General features: G+C 35.7%; 1 protein-coding gene and 1 long non-coding RNA gene across 3 annotated transcripts in view; one reads left to right on the plus strand and one right to left on the minus strand.

The window, feature by feature from the left end:
- The window catches only part of MUSK (muscle associated receptor tyrosine kinase), a 127,708-nt gene extending 118,684 nt beyond the window's left edge, over nucleotides 1–9,024 (minus strand). For both annotated transcript variants that reach the window (XM_064379005.1, XM_064379002.1), the window contains exon 1: nucleotides 8,856–9,024. In XM_064379005.1, the coding sequence (XP_064235075.1) occupies nucleotides 8,856–8,934 (79 nt within the window). In that variant the 5' untranslated portion in view covers nucleotides 8,935–9,024. The remainder of the gene's footprint in view (nucleotides 1–8,855) is intronic.
- The window catches only part of LOC135276047 (uncharacterized), a 142,493-nt gene extending 127,149 nt beyond the window's left edge, over nucleotides 1–15,344 (plus strand). Inside the window, exon 3 of the long non-coding RNA XR_010343598.1 lies at nucleotides 15,253–15,344. This is a non-coding gene — a long non-coding RNA (uncharacterized LOC135276047). The remainder of the gene's footprint in view (nucleotides 1–15,252) is intronic.
- Nucleotides 15,345–22,550: the final 7,206 nt, after the last annotated feature.

Genomic DNA, 22,550 nt, shown 5'->3' on the forward strand with positions numbered 1-22,550 from the left:
TCTTTTGCTGTACAGAAGCTCTTTAGTTTAATTAGATCCCATTTGTCTATTTTGACTTTCGTTGCCATTGTTTTTGGTGTTTTAGTCATGAAGTCCTTGCGCATGCCTATGTGCTGAATGGCATTGCCTAAGTTTTCTTCTAGGGTTTTTATGGTGCTAGGTACTATGTTTAAATCTTTAATCCATCTGGAGTTAATTTTTGTATAAGCTGTATGGAAGGGGTCGTTTCAGCTTTCTGCATATGGCTAGCCAGTTTACCCAACACCATTTATTAAATAGGGAATCCTTTCCCCACTGCTTGTTTTTGTCAGGTTTGTCAAAGATCAGATGATTGTAAATGTGTGGCGTTACTTCTGAGTGGTGTCTATATCTCTGTTTTGGTACAAGCACCATGCTGTTTTGATTGCTGTAGCCTTGTAGTTATAGTTTGAAGCCAGGTAGCATGATGCCTCCACCTTTTTTTTTTTTTTCCTTAGAATTGTCTTGGCTATATGGGCTATTTTTGCTTTCATATGAAGTTTAAGGTGTTTTTTTCCAAATCTGTGAAGAAAGTCAATGGTAGCTTGATAGGGATAGCATTGAATCTATAAATTACTTTGCGCAGTATGGCCATTTTCACATTATTGATTCTTCCTAACCATGAGCATGGAATGTTTTTCCATCTGTTTGTTTCCTCTCTTATTTCCTTAAGCAGTGGTTTGTATTTCTCCTTGAAGAAGTCCTTCACATCCCTTGTAAGTTGTATTCCTAGGTATTTAATTCTCTTTGTAGGAACTGTGAATGGAAGTTCATTCTTGATTTGGCTCTCTGTCTGTTATTGGTGTATAGGAATGCTTGTGATTTTTGCACATTGATTTTGTATACTGAGACTTTGCTGAAGTTGTTTATCAGCTTAAGGACATTTTGGACTAAGTTGACAGGGTCTTCTAAATATACAATCATGTCATCTGCAAATAGATACAATTTGACTTCCTCATTTCCTAATTGAATACCCTTTATTTCTTTTTCTTGCCTGATTACCCTGACCAGAACTTCCAATACTATGTTGAATTGAAGTGGTGAGAGAGGGCATCTTTGTCTTGTGCCAGTTTTCAAGGGCAATTGCTTCCAGTTTTTTCCCATTCCATATGATATTGGCTGTGGGTTTGTCATAAATAGTTCTTACTATTTTGAAATACATTCCATCGGTACCTAGCTTATTGAGGGTTTTTAGCATAAAGGGCTGCTGAATTTGGTTGAAGGCCTTCTCTGCATCTATTGAGACAATCATGTGGTTTTGTCTTTGGTTCTGTTTATGTGATGGATTACACTGATAGATTTGTGTGTGTTGAACCAGCCTTGCATCCCAGGGATGAAGCCAACTTGATTGTGATGGATGAGCTTTTTGATGTGCCTTTGGATTTAGTTGGCCAGTATTTATTGAGGATTTTTGCATCAGTGTTCATCATGGATATTGGCCTGAAATTTTCTTTTTTAATTGTGTCTCTGCCAGGTTTTGGTATCAGGATGATGTTGGTCTCACAAAATGAGTAAGGGAGGATTCCCTCTTTTTGTATTGTTTAGAATACTTTCAGAAGGAATGGTACCAGCTCCTCTTTGTACATCTGGTAGAATTTGGCTGTGAACACCCACTGGTTCTGGACGTTCTGGACTTTTTTTGGTTGGTAGGTTATTAATTGCTGCCTCAACTTCAGATCTTGTTATTGGTCTATTCAGGGATTCGACTTCTTCCTGGTTTATTTTTGGGAGGATGCAAGTGTCCAGGAATTTATCCATTTCTTTTAGATTTACTGGTTTATTTGCATAGAAGTGTTTTTCGTCATCTCTGATGATAGTTTGTATTTCTGTGGGATCGGTGGTGATATTCCCTTTATCATTTTATATTCCATCTGATTCTTCTCTCTTTTCTTCTTTATTAGTCTGGCTAGCAGTCCATCTATTTTGTTAATCTTTTCAAAAAACCACCTCCTGGATTCATTGATTTTTTTGAAGGCTTTTTTGTGTCTCTATCTCCTTCAGTTCTGCTCTGATCTTAGTTATTTCTTATCTTCTACTAGCTTTTGAATTTGTTTGATCTTGCTCCTCTAGTTCTTTTAATGGTGACATTTTACATATATACATATATGTATGAGAGAAAGAGACTGAAAGAATGAATAGCAAAATGCTAAGAACATTTATCCCTAGCTATGAGCATTATGTGTAATTTTATATTTTTGCTCTTCTGTATCTTGCAGGATTTTTTTTTATTGTACTTTGGACTCTGGGGTACATGTGCACATCCTACATCCTGCAGGATTGTTGCATAGGTACATACATGCCACGGTAGTTTGCTGTCTCCATCCCCCAACCCATCGCCTACATCAGGCATTTCTCCCGGTGTTATCCCTCCCCGACCTCCAGGATTTTTTTTAAAAAATGAATACATATTACCTTTGTAATAGAAAAAATGTTGTAGCAAATAGAATGTCAAAGAAATGTTAATTTTCTAAATGCAATGGAAGCAAACTTATAATCCATAAAGTTTGAGAAAGCCAATCTCATTAAATAGTTATTTTCTAAACAACAGATGAATGAAATAAGCAATTAATAGTATCATCATCTAGATATTGAGAGATAAAAAACAACATTTTGTGAAGCTTGTGGGGTGTGGACAACAGTGGGCCTGAAGGTTAACTGACGATGTTGGATGCTTTTACTGTTTAAAAAGAAAGACTATGGAGCAACTAGACAGTCAGAGGCAATGTAGCACAGGACTTGAATTCATAACGCAGCTCCATCGCTTACCCGCTCTGCAAGTCACTTAACCACACTTAACCTCAGTGTCTCCATTGTAGATGGAGATAATAATAAAGCCTCCATATAAGCTTGTCAGGAGTAAATAAGTAGAAAGCATTTAAAATTGTCCTTGGTCCACATGGAGCACTGTGTAAATGTTACTTGATTCTGTAATTTAGAAAAAAGAAACCCAGGCTGTTCAGTTGTTTTCTTTGTCTCTATTACATTCAGATTTATTATACCATTAATATTTTATCTCAGGCTGGGTATGATTGGTGGCTTATGCCTATAATCCCATCACTTTTGAGGCCAAGGTGGGAGGATCTCTTGAGCCGAGGAGTTTGAGACCAGGCTGGGAAACATAGGGAAACCACATCTCTACAAAAAAATTAAAAATTAGCTGGCATGGTGGCACACACCTTGTAATCCCACTACTTGGGAAGTAGCTGAGGTAAGAGGATCAACTGAGCCCAGGAGTTCAAGGCTTCAGTGAACTGTAATTGCACCTCGGTACTCCAGCCTGTGTGACACAGCAAGACCCTATCTCCAAAATAATAATAATCATCATCATCATCATCATCGTCATCATCTCCAGGAATCTATCCTATGAAAACAATCTTGCATATAGAAAGGCATATAACTTTTACTGCAGAAAATGAATCAATTGCACTAAATTCTATAATTGTAGTAAAGTGGGAGAAGATTGAGGCACACAGTTTTGTCTTCTACAGGTTTGCAAGAGCCAATTGGTAATTTTTCAAGGATTTTGAGAGGTGATTGTTGAATATGACCATTATTAAAAACTAAGTTGTATACATTTATAATTAAATATATTAAAAACAAAGTATTAATACTTGACATTCCTAATGATTTAACTACATTTTACCATTGTATAAGTTCTTGAGGTTATCGCTAATATATCTGGTAGAAATAATATATAAAGGATGCTACTACACATGCTATTTCCCAACTCAGTGCTTAGTATTTGATAGTAGCTTGAGTCTGGCCATGTACACAATGGAGTCTTACTATGGAGTATTTATACTGCAGAAATCAACAAGAGCAACACTTCTGGGCCTTTTTTGTTTCTCAGCGAGGTGAATATTAAACATATACTAGCACACTGTTATCTAAACAGAATATTAGTCACTGCATATGACGTTTTGAGGATTATTAATAATACAGAATATGTTTATACCTTAGTGCTAAGTAAAAGCTGGCAGCAGAATTGTATAAACAATATTATTAGCACTTTAAAAAATACATAGAAAAAAATGAAAGAAAATATAGCAACATGTTAATAGTCCTTTTTCTGTCTTAAACTTTATGTATTTTGTATTTTCAAAATCAATCTTAAATATTATATGCTATTTTTATAAGAGAGAAACATTATTTGCTAGTTTTTTTTTCACTTAATACACAGATGCAGAAGTGGCAGAGGTAACAGACTTACTAGTAATGTTATCTTTCCAGTGAGGTGACAAATTGGAGGTGTCACATGAACTGTTGAAATCAGTTAAGATCAAATAAGTAAGTCTTAGAATGTCTTAGAAAACAGACATAGAGAAATATGCAAGGTGTTACTAAGGACTTTATTAACACCTTCCCGTAAGATTCAGTGATATAACAGTATTATGTGAAATTTGACTGTTTTTACTAATATTAGCAACTAAAATTGATTAAGAATTTGGTATGTGCCATACATTATATTTTTCATTCATTATCTCATTTATTTATCACAACAAACATAAAGGTAGATAATATTCCCGCCTGCAGACCAGAAATGGAGTTAAAAAAATGGTTAAATAATTTGTCTACATATCACAAACATAGGACGTGATAGAACTAAACTTCAGGGTTAAAGTTGGTTTATAGTTCCTTTCTCTAAAATATACTGCATCTTCAAGATCATACTGATTATGCACAGATGGATAAAGAGAAGATGTACATCCACATTAGTTTCTCTGCACAGAATGTAAAGTCCACATTGCTCATATTTCCAGTTATCCAAATTTGCTTTCCAGTTTTTACTGACACAATCACATGGGTCAGTTGTATTTGATGATATTTGTTGACTCAGCACAGTGTCTCTTGTTTACTTTCATTCTACTATCAGCTTTCATCTCAGCCAGAGCCTGTTTAAACTAGGGCATGATTTCTTCTCTCAATCCAAGGACTACATGAATAACAAATACATGAAAATGAACACAATCCTTTTCTGAACCCAAAGAACAACTTGATTTGAGTATTAACTGTTTGATGAGATGGACATGACATTACCTTTCCTTATGGGCTCTTGCATATGGCCATTGATTTACCAATTTTTGATTATTTTTTGATTGATGTGACCAAACAATTGGGTACACAAAGAAACAAGGTGTATTTGCTCCTTTCTATTTTAGTAAAATTAGGGCTCAGACTTGGAAAATATTCATGTTTCTCTAACATTATGAATGCAGTATTTTTTTAGTATAATAAAACACTTTGGGGTTGGTTTAAACTTTTTAATCCTTCTCTTCCAAGCCTTAACTTTCACTTTCTTCATGATCCAAATGGTACCCCTTAATATGCTGCCATATAACTTCAACTCCTTTACTCTCTAGTTCTTTAGCTGTACTGACCCTGGAAAGTGCCAATCCTGAATTAATCCAGCCATCTGTCCTCGCTACCCTATGTTCACATAGCATTGCTGGGTAAAGTGCAGCAAATGTTCAGATCAGGAGTACTGTAAAGAAAGCTGCAGTTCCTAGCCCCAGCTGGGTCCTCAGCATGGTCCATGTGATCCTCTCATCTTCCTGAATACAGTCACTCCCCTCAGGCCCCCTTTCCACCCCTCACTTGTTGATCTCCTCCAATGATATCAGGCTTTATTTCACTGAGAAGCTGCCTACTCCATGTACCTTTGGAAATAAGGTGGAGTTTAAAGAAATCTTGACATTTCTGCTTCTTCCTTCTTTTCTTTAAGGTCAATAATATTTGAAGCAACTCTGTTTACTCAAACATGCAATGAGTAACTCTTTGAATGCATGGCAATATAAAATATTCATCCAGGACTGTGTGTCCTGGATTTCAATGACAGCTGTGTCAATACTGACTTAGCCATATGTCAAATCTGTGAATCCTATCCTCATATACATACAATTTAAAAGAGGAGGTTATTCAAATCTATCTAAAGATAACATCACTTAGAGTCAAACACTTCAAGGTATTGTAGTAAGTGGAGTATTTTGAAAGTGAGACTTTTGACAGTTCTTTGTGCATGTTAAGCAGATCCAGAGCTGCTTACATGAACTCTTATACTCCTGCAGAATCTCATATGGTACTATATGCTTAATACTCCCTGATAAAGCATTAAATGTTACTAATGTATGTGGTTAAGCCAATTATCCAGCGAAACATTGGCTACTTTCAGAAATGGCAGTTTGTAAAATTCTACTTTGGGTTACGGCATTGAATTCAGTATTAAAAATATCACTAGTTGAAATGATTCAGAAAGACAATGATTCTCTCCCTTATCTTTGAGCATTAGGAGTCCCAGTTAAACTAAAATAAAAACTATGAACAATTCATTCTACAAAGTTGGGTATTTATCAAAAAAAATGGTGTGCAGAAAGTCAGAAAAGAATCCCCTGAATACTTTTGCATGATTCTAAATATGTCAATTTATTAGGTAATACATACTGTGCAGTTTTCTTTATTCATTCATAATAAAGGAATTAGGATGAAGTATATCAACTGAAAAACTCTTGTTATTATGTCTGCCAAGAACAGGGAAAAAAGTAGTTTTCTAGGAATAGTAGAAATAGTTTGGGTCAGCCATTTTTATTAGTTTCAGTAGGATTAAAATAATGACTGGGCACGCCTGTAATTCCAGCACTTTGGGAGGCTGAGGCAGGCAGAGCACGAGGTCAGGAGATCGAGACCATCCTGGCCATCATAGTGAAACTCTGTCTCTACTAAAAATACAAAAAATTAGCTAGGAGTGGTGGCACATGCCCATAGTCCCAGCTACTCGGGAGGCTGAGGCAGGAGAATCACTTGAACCTGGGAGGCAGAGGTTGTGCCACTGCACTCCAGCCTGGCAACAGAAAGAGACTCCATCTCTAATAATAATAATAATAATAGTATTTTATTGTGGTTCTTTTCAACTAATATATTCATTGCCCTTCAACATTTAAAATTTTAAAGACTGTGCTTTGATGATAGTATTTATTCTCAGAATTGGTGTGTGTAATAAATAAATGTTTGCTCTCCTAGACATGGTGCTTTGGATAAGGGTGATGTTAAACTCATACAAATTTAGATTTTATGGTACAATAGACTAAGAAAAAATTGTTTTAATTTTTTTATTTTAAAACCTAATTCTAGTAGTAAATAAATCATAAGAAACAAAATTGGATGAATGATTTGATTAGTTTATTTAAAAGTCAGGGTGTTTGGCTCTGTTATCTCTATGCCACTATATTTCAATGTTTTCAAAATAGAGATAGTGTGCATTTGAATTAAGGGCTTTATTTACAAAGTTTGGAAATGAAAATCAATTGTATCTAGAATATAAATTAAGACTTATTCAGATAGAGAGGTTTTGGGGGGTTTCATGTGTGTAGGCAATAAATTCTTATTTGGATCATCAAAATCAATTGTCCTGTTCCTTTTAAGACTGTATTTTAGTATTTAACCCTAACATTTTTATGTAAATGTATGGTTTAGAAATATACAAATAAGACTTAGGTTCAAACATCCAGGTGCCGCCTTACTGGACATCCGTTGTTTGATCAGGAAGTATTAAAATAATCTGAAGCCAATGTTATGTCTTCCTAACTATTATTAGCTGTTTGAAAAGATCTAGCTTCTCTTTTCTCTGAAGATGCCTTATTCATTGGAAATTAAATGTTTAAATACATTTGAAGATACCATTACGCTCAAGTAAAATGGAAAAAGAGAAGCGACAAAACAAAACAAAACAAACAAAATCTGTGAAACCAGATTGTTTGTGAAGCAATTCGTACCTAATTTGCATGTTAACCTTGACCTTATGGCTCCAGAATTTTTAGTGAACCACAAAATCCAAAGATACGTTTTGCATCTATATACAGATATCACCTTCATTTAGCTACACAATACATACTGTTTCAGTGCTTTAATATAAAGGGAAAATGAGTAATTTTGAACATGTCCTAAAGCAAAAAATTCTCTTTACTCTATTGTATAACATTTCATTCGAAAACTCTTTTATTGGTACCACTCCATCTGCTTTCTCATGTCTTTTCTAAAAAAGATTTCAATGATGCCCTTAGTCACTTTGCAAATCACATATTTTCCAGTCTTCCTGATATAAAATACGCTAGTCCCAGTGTCATGATACACTGGCCAGAAACTATATCACTGGACATTCTTGCTGCTGCAACAGGTGTTTGTCAGTTTCTTAAGTTGCTTTCCTTTCCCCTGAGGTGGTGTTATTTCCGGTACATTCCAAAGGCTCTGAAAAAAACTTCTACAGTCTCCTGCCAAGCCAAATCATGACTCCAGGCTCAAAGTTATTTAGAATCCATTGTCTTCCAGGTTTATTACACAGACAAATTATGTACGTCTTTCTATATTTCCAACTTTTAGCAAATAAAATATTTACTAAGAGTTTGATGAAACTAAAACTGAAAATAAAAGTGATTTTTATCCAGAAGCAAATGCTCTGGATGTCTGGGAACAGGGTTGATTCTATTCCCGGCAAACCTGATGTGAAAAGGTTTTCATCATCCTACTAGACCACCCTGAAATCTGACATACGCATAAACAAAATAGACCTTGATAACTTGCAGTGTATATGCTTATGTTTTGCCCTAGAAGTCAGGCCTCTGCACACAGTTTGTGACTGAGCTTTTTATTGCAGAACTCAGGAGCAAAATATTGGTACCGATTGCTTATGTATATAGTTTCTTTCCTTGTCATACATCTCTCCCTTACTTCATCAGGTAAAACCGAAGCCCACCATACTATAAATCAGTCATGGTCATATCTCTCTTACACACACACACTTTAGGACTATAACAAGGCAACAAGAAGACACAATTGCTTAAACCAACCTTTTGGAAGTTTCTCAGTTCCGCTGAAGGCGACCAGAGTAAGAATATGTACCAGTGGAATGTTGACAAGCTCTCTCATGATTAATACAGGCTCACGCAGGACAAAGTTCCTTCTGGACAACACAAGGAAAATGCCTCCACGGTTTACATTTTAAAGCATAGTTTGTTGCAAAAGGGTCGTCTGCTAATGTCTGTTTGTGTCAGCAGCTCCACAGGCTCTAAGTATAATCAGGAATTCTCAGACTTGGCTGCAATGATGGACACAACCAGCTGGTGAGTATCCACGTAGGCCAGTAACGCAAGTGTAGGGCTGGAGGAACAAGGGCAAGAAAATCCCTTTAGAATCCCTTTTAAGACAGTGGCAGAAGACAATACCACATGCCTTTTGCAACCATCACTGTATTTTCAGAGGTATAGGTGTCCTGACCTTCGGATTCAGCACCCCATCTCTCCTGGACTCAAACCAGAAATCGGGCCTATTTAATCTCCATTCTTCCCCTCTCTCACCCCACTCCCACTCGCACATTCAGCCCATTCCAATTCCTACAGATTTTTCCAACGATATAGTCCTTGTACTACTTTCTCTCTGTCTTGGGTCTTACCATCCTCTATCTTTTTTCAGATAGTCCCTCCAGCTCAAAATCCTTTAGCGCCTTCTCATCACATAAAAATATATTTAAACCTGCCTAATCTGCCTAATATGACAGGCTTTACTGGAATCTGCATGCTTTGTTGTATGTTAATATTATCTTTTACAATCCTTTTTTTAGAGTCAGGGTCTTGCTCTGTTGCCCGGGCTGGAGTGCAGTGGTGTAATCATAGCTCACTGTAACCTCAACCTCCTGGACTCAAGTGATCCTTTCAGAGTAGCTAGGACTACAGACACCTGCCACTACAGCAGGCTAATTTATTTTTATTTTTTATAGAGATGGCAGTCAGGTTATGTGACCCAGGCTGGTCTCAAACTCCTGTCCACAAGTGATGATCCCACCTTGCCCTGTCAAAGTGCTGGGACTACAAGCATGAACTACTCTGTCCAGCCTCATGTGGCTTCTTATATTCAACAACCTGCTGATGGTTCCTTGTATACAGCTTTCTTGCCTCCATGAATTGTTCATACTGTTCCCTTCTCTTGAGATACTACTCCCCTCCTTTCAACCCAGTTCAAATCTCTCTCAACGTGATTATCATCTCCTTGTGGGAGAAAAATCCCATATCTTTCCAAAGCTGTGTTATGTTTGTCTTCTCGGGGTTTCCATAACATACTGTGCACATCTCTACCACTGCACTGACCGTTTGATTTTTTTTCCCCTCATGTTGGTGTCTCCTTCATTTTTTGGCCTCATGAGTTCATTTATAGAAGTTTAGAGTCAGGTAGTGTGATGCCTCAGCTTTGTTCTTTTTGTTTAGGATTGTCTTGGTTCTTCGGGCTCTTTTTTGGTTCCATACGAAATTTAAAGTACGTTTTTCTAATTCTGTGAAGGAAGTCAATGGTAGTTTGATGGTAATAGCACTGAACCTATAAATTACTTTGGGCAGTATGGCCATTTTCACGATATTGATTTTTCCTATCCATGAGCTTGGAATGTTTTTACATTTCTTTGTGGCCTCTCTTATTTCCTTAAGCAGTGGTTTGTAGTTCTCCTTGAAGAGGTCCTTCACATCCCTTGTTAGTTGTATTCCTAGGTATTTTATTCTCTTTGTAGCAATTGTGAATGGGAGTTTGCTCATGATTTGGCTGTTTGTCTGTTATTGATATATGGGAGTGCTTGTGATTTTTGCACATTGATTTTGTATCCTGAGACTTTGCTGAAGTTGTTTATCAGCTTAAGGAGTTTTTGGACTGAGATGATGGGGTTTTCTAAATATACAATCATGTCATCTGCAAACAGAAACAATTTGACTTCCTCTCTTCCTATTTGAATACCCTTTATTTCTTTCTCTTATCTGATTGCCCTGGCCAGAACTTCCAATACTGTGTTGATAGGAGTGGTAAAAGAGGGCATCCTTGTCTTGTGCCTGTTTTCAAAGGGAACGCTGCCAGCTTTTGCCCATTCAGTATGATATTGGCTGTGGGTTTGTAATAAATAGCTCTTATTATTTTGAGAGATGTTTCACCAGTAACTAATTTATTGAGAGTTTTTAGCATGAAGGGGTGTTGAATTTTATTGAAGGTCTTTTCTGCATCTGTTGAGATAATCATGTGGTTTTTGTCATTGGTTCTGTTTATGTGATGGATTAAATTTATTGATTTGCATATGTTGAACTAGCCTTGTATCCCAGGGATGAAGCCAACTTGATCTTGGTGGATAAACTTTTTGATGTGCTGCTGGATTCAGTTTGCCAGTATTTTATTGAGGATTTTCACATCAATGTTCATCATGGATATTGGCCTGAAATTTTCTTTTTTTTTAGTTGTGTCTCTGCCAGGTTTTGGTATCAGGATGATGCTAGCCTCACAAAATGAGTTATGAAGGAGTCCCTCTTGTTCTATTGTTTGGAATAGTCTCAGAAGGAATGGTACCAGCTCCTCTTTGTACCTCTAGAATTCAGCTGTGAATCTGTCTGGTCCTGGGCTTTTTTTGGTTGGTAGGCTATTAATTACTGCCTCAATTTCAGAAATTCTTATTGGTCTATCCAGGGATTCAACTTCTTCCTGGTTTACTAAATCAGCATGGTACTGGTACCAAAACAGAGATATAGACCAATGGGACAGAACAGTGGCCTCAGAAATAACGACACACATCTACAACCATCTCATCTTTGACAAACCAGACAAAAACAAGCAATGGGGAAAGGATTCCCTATTTAATAAATGGTGTTGGGAAAACTGGCTAGCCATATGCAGAAAACTGAAACTGGACCCCCCTTCCTTACAACTATGCAAAAATTAACTCAAGATGGATTAAAGACTTAAATGCCAAACCTAAAATCATAAAAACTCTAGAAGAAAACTTAGGCAGTACCATTCAGGACATAGGCATGGGCAAAGACTTCATGACTAAATCACTGAAAGCAAGGGCAACAAAAGTCAAAATTGGCAAATGGGATCTAATTAAACTAAAGAGCTTCTGCACAGCAAAAAAAAGTACCAGAGTGAACAGGCAACCTACAGAATTGGAGAAAATTTTTGCAATCTATCCATCTTATAAAAGGCTAATATCCTGAATCTATAAGAAACTTAGACAAATTTACAGCAAAAAAACCAACCCCATCAAAAGGTGGGTGAAGGATATGAACAGACACTTCTCAAAATAAGACATGTATGTGGCCAAAAAACATATAAAATAAAGCTCATTGGCTGGATGTGGTGGCTCACGTCTGTAATCCCAGCACTTTGGGAGGCTGAAGCAGTGGATCATAAGGTCAGGAGTTTGAGACCAGCCTGACCAAATGGTGAAACCCCATCTCTACTAAAAACACAAAAATTAGCCGTGTGTCATCCCAGCTACTCAGGAGGCTGAGGCAGGAGAATCGCTTGAACCCAGGACACAGAGGTTGGAGTGAGCCAAGACTACGCCACTACCCTCCAGCCTGGGTGACAGAGCAAGACTCCCTCTCAAAGAAAAAGAGAGAAATCTCATCATTAGTCATTAGAGAAATGCAAATCAAAACCACAATGAGATACCATCTCATGACAGTTAGAATGGCACTCATTAAAAAAGTCAGAAAACAACAGTTGCTGGAGAGGATGTGGAGAAATAGGAACACTTTTACACTGTTGATAGAAGTATAAATTAGTTAAACCATTGTGGAAATCACATTGTGATTTCTCAAGGATCTAGGACCAGAGATACCATTTGACCTGCAATCTCATTACTGGGTGTATACCCGAATGATTATAAATCATTCTATAAAGACACATGCACATGTGTTTTTATTGAAGCCCTATTAACAATAGCAAAGACTTGGAACCAACCCAAATGCCCATCAGTGATAGATTGGATAAAGAAAATGTGGCACATATACACCATAGAATACTATGCAGTCATAAAAATGATGACTTCATGTTCTTTGCAGGGACAAGGATGAAGCTGAAAACCATCATTCTTGGCAAACTAACACAGGAATAGAAAACCAAATACCGCATGTTCTCACTCATAAGTGGGAGTTGAACAATGAGAATACATGGACACAGGGAGGGGAACATCACACACTAGGGCCTGTCAGGGGGTGGGGGGCTAGGGGAGAGATAACATTAGATGACGGGCTGATAGATACAGCAAACAACCATGGAACGTGTATAGCTATGTGACAAACCTGAACATTCTGCACAAGCATCCCAGAACTTAAAGTATAATAATAATAGAAATATAAAAAAAAATAAGTTGAGAAATAAGGATATTAATTTTGTCATTAATTTTGATAGCAAAAATTGGAAATGAAAATATCTAACAATAAGGATAGATTAAGTACATTATATTACACATACATATTGGCACATTAAAAATATTTAAAGTGATAATGCAGAAAAATGGGTGATGCCAAGGAAAGATGTTCACAATAAGGGGTTAAATGAAAAAAGTGATTATTAATATTTCTAGATAAGGATGCAGAAAGTTTTTGGATGTACATTTTTTTGTGCAATTCTACTAAAACCACCATAAGAAAAACAAAAGGATATATTGTGAAAAATTAATCTCTTGTTTGCTCTAGACACACAGCACCCTATCCCTGTGGCAGCAATTACTCACTTATTTTATTTTTTAATCTTCCAGAAGTAACTTATTCTTATGCAAACATAGGTATGAATGAAGAACTCATTTTTATTCAAATGACTACACTACTGCCCAGTCTAAATTTCCTACCGAGAGGTAATCGTGGTTTCTAATTTGCTATGCATCCTTCTAGATCTTTTTATAGACATTTTCACACATATATATCTATATGCAGAAATATATAGTTTTGTTTTGTAGCAAGGCTTTTATGAATGGTATCTTCCTCTATGTAAGTATCTGTTTGCATTCTTAAAAAAGCAGATGACAAGATAGAATTAGACATGCCAAAGATTTTCAGGGGAAATGCTTGTGAAGAATAAAGGGGAGAGAGAACATATGCAGGAGGTGAGAACATTCAGACTGCATCACAGTTCTGATACCTGTAAAAGGAGAGATGGAAGGAATCAGGACAGGGTGGGAGGAGACTCAGACTTTAGTGAAGCTCTGAGAAAGTCTCACCCATGGCCGTGGGGAGTCACCAAACAAAGATTGCCTATTAGGAGAATCCTGCAGTGGGTAGAAACGGTGGGGTTCTGCAGTCTCTTGTTATTCTCAATCGTTGGCTGGGAGAAGCCCACAGAGAGTGTAGTTTTGGTGTGTACACTATCAGCTGGTGACCAATCACACTCCTTGGCAACAGATTCTCATGAAGTCACACCTGAAGGCACACCTCCATGGCTGCCCAATGTACTACATCATGAATTGTGTTTCCTCACTGAACAATATGTCTTAGAGACTTTGCCATATTTTATACCCTACCTCACTATTTCCATTAGTTACACAGCCTTCTGTGTCATGAATGCACAATGGTATATTTGACTAGTCTACTCCTCTATTGATGGGCATTTGGGATGCTTTCGATTGGATACAAATTGCTTTCCCTTTCCTACTATTACAAAGAGTGCTGCAATGCAAATCCCTATAAATGCTTCTTTTTGTTCTTGTGTAAAAATTTCTTTCAGGAAACAACTGGCAATTGAAACTAGACTGGATTAAAGGGTTGACAAATTTTACATTGTAAAGGGTATGACTAAATTGTTCAATTACACCATTCTCAACAGTAATGAAGGAGAAACCTATTTTCTCATACTCTCATTAACACTTATCTTTCAATTTTTGTATTTAAATAGAAATGGCATTTCATTGCTATAATTTACACTTATTTCACTGAAAACTATTCTATATGTATATTGTTACTCATTTTCCTCTCCTGTGGTTTTGGTCTATTCTTCTTAGGCCATTTTTTTTGTCTTGTTGATTTATAGGAGTTTTTAATACACTGGATGTAAATAATTTGATGTGTGTCTCTTACATATTTTGCAAGTGTTTTCTAGGGAGATCTCTCCGACTACCTAGCCATAGTGATTGGTTCAGAGATGGGACTCATGGCTTAAGCTTTACTGGTGGCTTCCCTAGTTTTTTACTGGAGCTAATGCAAAATAAGCTTCTCCTTCTTCTGAGATCTCCACTTGTGAGAACTTGATAACCCAGGGCTGTTGGACACCTTTGTGCTCCACTAACAAAAGATAATGTGTTAGCCATTTTATCTTGCTTTGCCCAAAGCTAGACTTATCCACTGGGCTTCCCTGTTATTTATAAATTTAATAAATTCTTTTTTTTTTGGCTTTGCTAATATCAGTTAACTTCTTAAACTGCATTAAACTTGCTTTGTCTTCCAGGCTGAAGTGCAGTGGCACAATCATGGATCACTACAGCCTCAATCTCTTGGGTTCAGGCCATCCTCCTGCTTCAGTCTCCAGAGTGCCTAAGACTACAGGTATGTGCTTATATACCTGGCTACTTTTTAAATATTTTTTAGATACAGGGTCTTATTATATTGTTTAGGCTTGTCTCAACTCCTGACCTCTAGCGATCCTTCTGCCTCAGTCTCCCAAAGTGCTGGAATCACAGGCATGAGCCATCATGCCCAGCTATAATATAGTTTTGATAGAAGAGATGTAGATGTCATCAGATTTCTGCTCTCACTATATCCTGTGAATGCCCAAAGTAATTTATAGATTCAGTACTATTCCCATCAAAGTACCATTGACATTATTCACAGAACTAGAAAAAAACTACTTTAAAATTCATATGGAACAAAAAAAGTGCCCGCATAGCCAAGACAATCCTAAGCAGAAAGAACAAAGCTGGAGGCATCATGTTGCCTGACTTTGAACTGTACCACAAGGCTATAGTAACCAAACCAGCATGGTACTGGTACCAAAACAGACATATACACCAATGGAACAGAATAGAGACCTCAGAAATAAGACCACACGTCTACAACCACCTGATCTTCGACACATCTGACAAAAACAAGCAGTAGGATCTTGAGCAAAAACAACACAGCTGGATGTATTACACTATCTAACTTCCAAATACAGAGATGTAACGCATAACAATGTTTCAATTTACAATGGACCACATATACGACAGTGGTTCCATGAGATTGTAATGAAGCTGAAAAATTCCCTGTCACATAGTGACATTGCAGGTGTCCTAATGTCATAGTACAACACATTACTCACATGATTACGGTGATGCTGGCGTAAAACAAACCTACTGCACTGCTAGTCATATAAAAATATAGCACATGCAATTATGTACAGTATATAATACTTGATAATGATAATAAATGATCATATTGCTGGTTTATATATTTACTGTACTATATTTTTATTATTATTTTGGTGTGCACACCCTGTGCTTATTTAAAAACATAAAAAATAAAAATAAATAAAATAAATACAAAAATTAACTGTAAAACAGCCTCAGGCAGGTATTCTAGAAGAATACATTGTTACCATAGGAGATGACAGCTCCATGCGTGCTATTGCCCCTGAGGACCTTCTGGTAGGACAAGATGTTGAAGGACAGTGAGTTTTTATCCTGACCCTGTGTAGGCCAAGGCTATTGTGTGTGTTTGTCTTAGTGTTTAACAAAAAAGTTTAAAAAGTAAAAAAATAAAAATAAAAAATTTAAAGATAGAAAAGAGCTTAAGGATATAGAGAAAAAACATTTTGTATAGCTGAACAATATATTTGTGTTTCCAACAAAATATTATTATGGAAAAGTCAAAAATTTACAAATTTAAAAAGTTTATAAAATAAAATAAATAAAAATAGATGGTAAGCTAAAGTTAATTTATTATTGAAGAAAGAAAAATATTTAAAAAATTAATTTAGTGTAGCCTAAGAGTACAGTGTGTATAGAGTCTTCAGTAGTGTAGACTTTATCCTAGGCCTTCTTCACATTCACACACCACTCACTCAGTGACTTACTCAGAGCAACCTCCAGTCCTGAAACCTTCATTGTGGTAAGTGCCCAACACAGGTGTACCATTTGTATCTTTTATACTGTATTTTATACTGTATTTGCAAGGACAAGGATGAAGCTGGAAACCATGATTTTTTATGTTTAGATACACAAATACCACTGTATTACAACTGCCTGCAGTATTCAGTGTAGTAACATGTTGACAGGTTTATAGCCTAGGAGCAATAGGATATCCATACAGCCTAGGTGTGCAGTGGGCTATGCCGTCAAGGTTTCTGTAAGTACACTCTATGATGATCACATCATAACAAAATGAACTATTGATGCATTTCTCAAAACATATCCCTGATGTTAAGTGATAAATAACTGTATAATATGAAGCTATAGTAATCAAAACAGCATGGTACTGGCATAAAAACAAATAGACTAATGGAACAGAATAGAGAACATAGAAATAAATTTATGCCTTTATGATCAATTGATTTTTTAATAAAGATGCCAAGAATATACAAAAATAGTCTCTTCAACAAATTGTGTTGGGACAACTGGATAGCCACAACTGAAGGCATCATGCTACCTGACTTTTGGGAGCGTACAGCAGGTTGATGTTCAACCATGAAGTAGCATATGGTCATAAAATAGATGGAGCAAAAACAAGGGCCCAGGATTTTACCTTGGTAACACAAACCCACAGAGACTGTATTGAAGAAGAAGAAGAGCAAGTTAGTAAAACAAAAGAGAGTAAGGAAACTATTGCCAGAGAAGTTGGAGGGATCCAGGTGTGTGCATTATTGTAAGAAGGAGAAGGAAGTTCCTAAGGAGAAAGAGATCAAATTGGTTAAATGCTGCTGAGAGGGTGAGGAGGGTCTAGACAAGGGAAGTATCCATCTGATTTGGCCAGATAGTGACCTTGACAGGAGTAATTCATACTTGCAGACTTAAGGGTTAACATGAGCGCACGCGCGCGCACGCACACACACACACACACGCACACAAAAGGTTGTAGACAACATTTCACATGACAAGTCCTTACGAGAGTTCTGCATCTATTAATTTCAGTTCAATTTAATTTCACTTACACAATCCCAATTTCAGAAAATGAAAGCATTATCTATTTGAACTACTATGTTTAAAGTAGCTTTGCAAATTGCTTCCCAAAATTATTACTCCTCTTTCTTGCCATGTTATTGAAAGATAAGAAAATGAATACAATCAACTCTCCCTACTCCTTACCTAGCAATAATTGCTAGTTGTACATGCAGTATGAAAATGGTTCTATGTGTGATTGAATACAATAATGGCATATTCTAGCATCATCTATAAATAGGGCAGCACAGTTGTAATGAAGATACTGGCTAAACAAGGGCTCAAAAATGTGTAATGCTAACGTCATGGCTACCTGGAAAAGAATTTTCCCGTTTTGACAAACATACCACCTCGAGAAAGAGAATCCTTCAGTTTAGTCCCTCAGAAGCTCAGCAGTACCAAATTATGCTGGGAACACTATGCTGCACAACTGAATCAGTATGACATGTCAATTTATTCATAGGCTATTTTTAAAACAATCACTTAGAGCTGATGCAAGATTAATAAATAGGGTCTATGCATAACTCTGATGCTCTCAGGAGATTTAATTTAATAAAAATATACACCCACAGATAAAACTTATTTTTGTAATGTCCTGGTCATCACCAGGATTAGGAAAGCAAACCAGCTATGTTTCTGGCCCTTTCTCAAAGCCTGAGTGTGTGGCTTATGGACCAGACTAGAGAGGTTCCTCTGGGTTAGCCCAGGACAGGGGCTGGTTTGAACTGTGTTGACTATAGAAAGTCCAGGCGATTTTGAGCTGTGATTTACACAGGCCTTTATGTGTTATTACAATATGTACCCAAGAAGAAATTTTCTGTGGTTTTCTGTCTTCATCAGTGAAGTAACTTTGAGATGTTTCTTTGGCAATAGCCTAATGAAACAGTTATTGGTTGTAGCTTTCCAGATTAGGAAATATTTGGGGACGGCAACAAACTGATATGATTTTTGGGCACTATTTGTTCTCTCATATTTTCTTTTAAAAAATGTTTTTCTGATTACAGTTGTTTATTGTAAAATAATAATAAAAGGACCATAATACATTGAGAACAACCAAAACAAAAACAACGATCATGTCTCAGTAGTTCCAAAACTTAGGAAACAAATATCGTTACCATGTTTGTACATTTATTTCTCATCTTCTTTCAAGTTACATATATACATAGAAAATGTGTTCAATAGAACTTTATGTATGTTACACATTTTTTATTCATTTTACTATAATTAGTTATTATAAATTTTCTTCCAGTATATGGGTATACTCTAACCTGTGTAATCATTCACCTATTTCAGTTATTTCCAATTTCTAATCATTAGGAATAAAATGTCAATATCTTCTCCATTCTTTTCATATGCAATCCTCAAATTATGGCATTCAGGTAAAAATAGAAATGGAGTTACTGAATCAAAGTCTGTGAATATGTATGAAGTTCTTGATCTGTGTTTCCAAATTTCCTTTCAGATATTTTCAACAATGTACATTCTATTTTGACATTAGTATTTTTGAACTATGATAAATTGACAGGTAAATTGTCTTGAGTTATTATGTGTTAATATCAAATTTAACCTTTTGTAGTATGCGTATCCGCCACTAATACTTCTTCTTTTTTAAATTGTGTCATTTTTCACCTAAAATATATCTTTTTCTTAGTTTATAAGATCACCATATATTAAGAAATTTTAGTATTATGTACACTGTCAACCTTTTCCTCATTTGTTCCCTTTGCTTTTTATGACTGAAAGAAGGATGATTTTAACTTTTATGAAACATAATTTACCAGAGATTTTCTTTAAGCTCTCCCATAATTTAAGCAGAGAACATATAGCCTCTGCTCATATGTTCATAAAAGGTCTTGAGGTCTCAAGAAAAGATAATCACCTGTGTCTTCTTCTAGATCATCTAAAAGTTTGTTATATTTACATTAATTGTTTCAATCAATACAGAATTATTTTTAGCATATGATGAAAATTAGAAACATGACATCATTTAAAAAAGTATCAATCATTCCAATACCATCTATTGAGTAATATTTTATAATGTTCATCCCATTGATGGGATATTTGATCCCACCTTTTTAGTATATTCTATTTTTCAAGAAAATAAGATGGGGTAAGGAAAGGCAAACAGGAATTACCTTGAGTGACAACTAAGATGATTGCACAGAGCACTGTGTTAAAACACATTCCGGAACAACTTTAAGATCAAAATGGAGTGCTGTGATTAATTACTGATGTCTCTCATGAGCACATAAGTGGGAGTGGAATAATAAATATGCTTTATACTTATAAGTTTTGTTTCATTAATGTCTATCTATTCTAGACCTACTATCATATATTATAGTGATGTATACCTAATTATATAGTCATTTTATATATACAAAGCAAAAGATTATAAAATTACTATGAGAAAATGGCAAATCTATAACCATTGTGGAAGATTTTTAACACGTCTCTCTATAATTGATAATTCAAGTGTAAAAATTATAGTTCTTATAGTACTTTTTTTTGGTGAGGAGAAAGGGTATAACAGATGAGTCATTTTTTAAAATATATGTATTTTATTGCATTTTAGGTACATGTGAAGAACATGTAAGATTGTTGCATAGGTATACACATGGCAGTGTGGTTTGCTGCCTTCCTCCCCATCACCTATATCTGGCATTTCTCCCCATGTTATCCCTCCCCAATTCCCAACCCCCGCTGTCCCTCCCTAGTTCACACCTCCCCCACAGACTCCAGTGTGTGATGCCATATGAGTAATTTTACAAGGTATTTGAGTTTGATTCAATTCTAAGAACAGTGCACTAGTTTAATCTGTGAGATATTCATGTGGACACAGGCTATAATCTTGTCTTAGGGACTGAAAACAGTAGAACCCCTATGTGAGAAAATAAAAAGATGGCGATTCCAACAAGGGAGAAAGTGAACAAATTAAGGCTCAAATATAGAAAGGCACATCCTATGAACCCAGGAGGCGGAGGTTGCAATGAGCTGAGATCACGCCATTGCACTCCAGCCTGGGTAACAAGAGCGAAACTCCATCTCAAAAAAAAAAAAAAAAAAAGAAAGAAAGGCACATCCTAAAGTCCTGATTTTGGATTAAGTATTATAATGGCCTTAAAGGTAAGAAAGGAATATATTTTGAAATAAGTATTTTAATTCTAAGTAAAAAATACTTAATTGTGAATGAAAATAAGCTCTTTGAGTAGCAACTACAGCTAATGACCAGAGGTCATTACTACATGCATATATAGGATAAGAAAATTTGAAATATATATAATGTACTACATGCCTATATCGGATAAGAAAATTTGAAAAGGGTAGTTGCCCTTACTTTGGTTATTTTAGCAATTCATTTTTATACATTATTGTTGTCAGTATTTTATCATTGAAAATAACAGTGATATATAAAAAATAATTGATAAAAGTTTTGATGATCAAAATACCAATTTATCAAAAAACAGAATCCTATTTGTATCATGCCTTAGTGCAAATTCACAATGTCATAAACTAGCCCTATTAGTCACTCAATGAATGTTGAATGAATGAGCCACAGACTAAGACTCTTAACAGCCATACAGCCAACTTAATCAAGTTTTGCCTTACAACATAATAATATATAATTGTGAAATAAGGTGTTTTGCCCCATACTAAAGTCTTTACAACAATATAAAATAAAAACAATAATGATCACCTCTTTTGTTATAAAATTTCATATAGTTATTATGTTCTTATTTTTTCCTTTCTAAATTTTATGATTTCCACCTGCAATATTGTTGTTCATAGTTCACTGTTACAGAGATGTCCCTCCCAACAACTTGGAAATAAGAACATCTGAACTATATGCATAATAGATCAGTGCACATCAGTAAATTCAAACATTGTGAAAATAAGATAACATTGATTTCATGCTGAAAATTAACAGAAGAATAGAACCAAACACTGCATGTTCTTACTCCTAAGTGGGAGTTGAACAATGAGAACACATGGACACAGGGAGGGGAACATCACACACCAGGACCTGTTGGTGGTGTGGGGGACTAGGGGAGGGGTAGCATTAGGAGAAATATCTAATGTAGATGGCAGGTTGATGGGTGCACCAAACCACCATGGTACGTGTATACCTATGTATACATAGGTACACATTCTGTACATTCTGTACATGTATCCCAGAACTTAAAGTATAATTTTAAAAAATTTTATTTCATGCTGAAAAGGCTTTGGTATAACCTGTTTTAATATTCACATATTTAATTTAAGAATTTTGTGATAAAAAGGTGGTTCTATTAAACCTTGGAAACAGAAATAAATATCTTCAGAGGTTAGTATTGATAGCACTATTCTAGTAATGTCCCAAGAAAGCTGAGCTTTAGAAATTAGGCTTTTAACTTTTCTTAAAATTATCCTTTGTAAGATAATATTAACAGCTAACTCTGCTTGAGGCTTACTCTGTGCCAGTCACTGTTCCAAGTATTTTATATCTATTAACTTATTTAATTCTCATTAGAATTTGATCCTCATTAGATAGTATAATACCTATCATGTAGGTATTATACTATCATTTTCTCATTTTACTGTTAAGAAAACTAATTTTGTAATTTTGTAATTAGCCACT

This window comes from Aotus nancymaae, unplaced genomic scaffold (genome assembly GCF_030222135.1).
Source record: "Aotus nancymaae isolate 86718 unplaced genomic scaffold, 86718_ANA_hifiasm-v0.15.2.pri h1tg000003l, whole genome shotgun sequence".
In the NCBI taxonomy this organism is placed as follows: Eukaryota; Metazoa; Chordata; class Mammalia; order Primates; family Aotidae; genus Aotus; species Aotus nancymaae.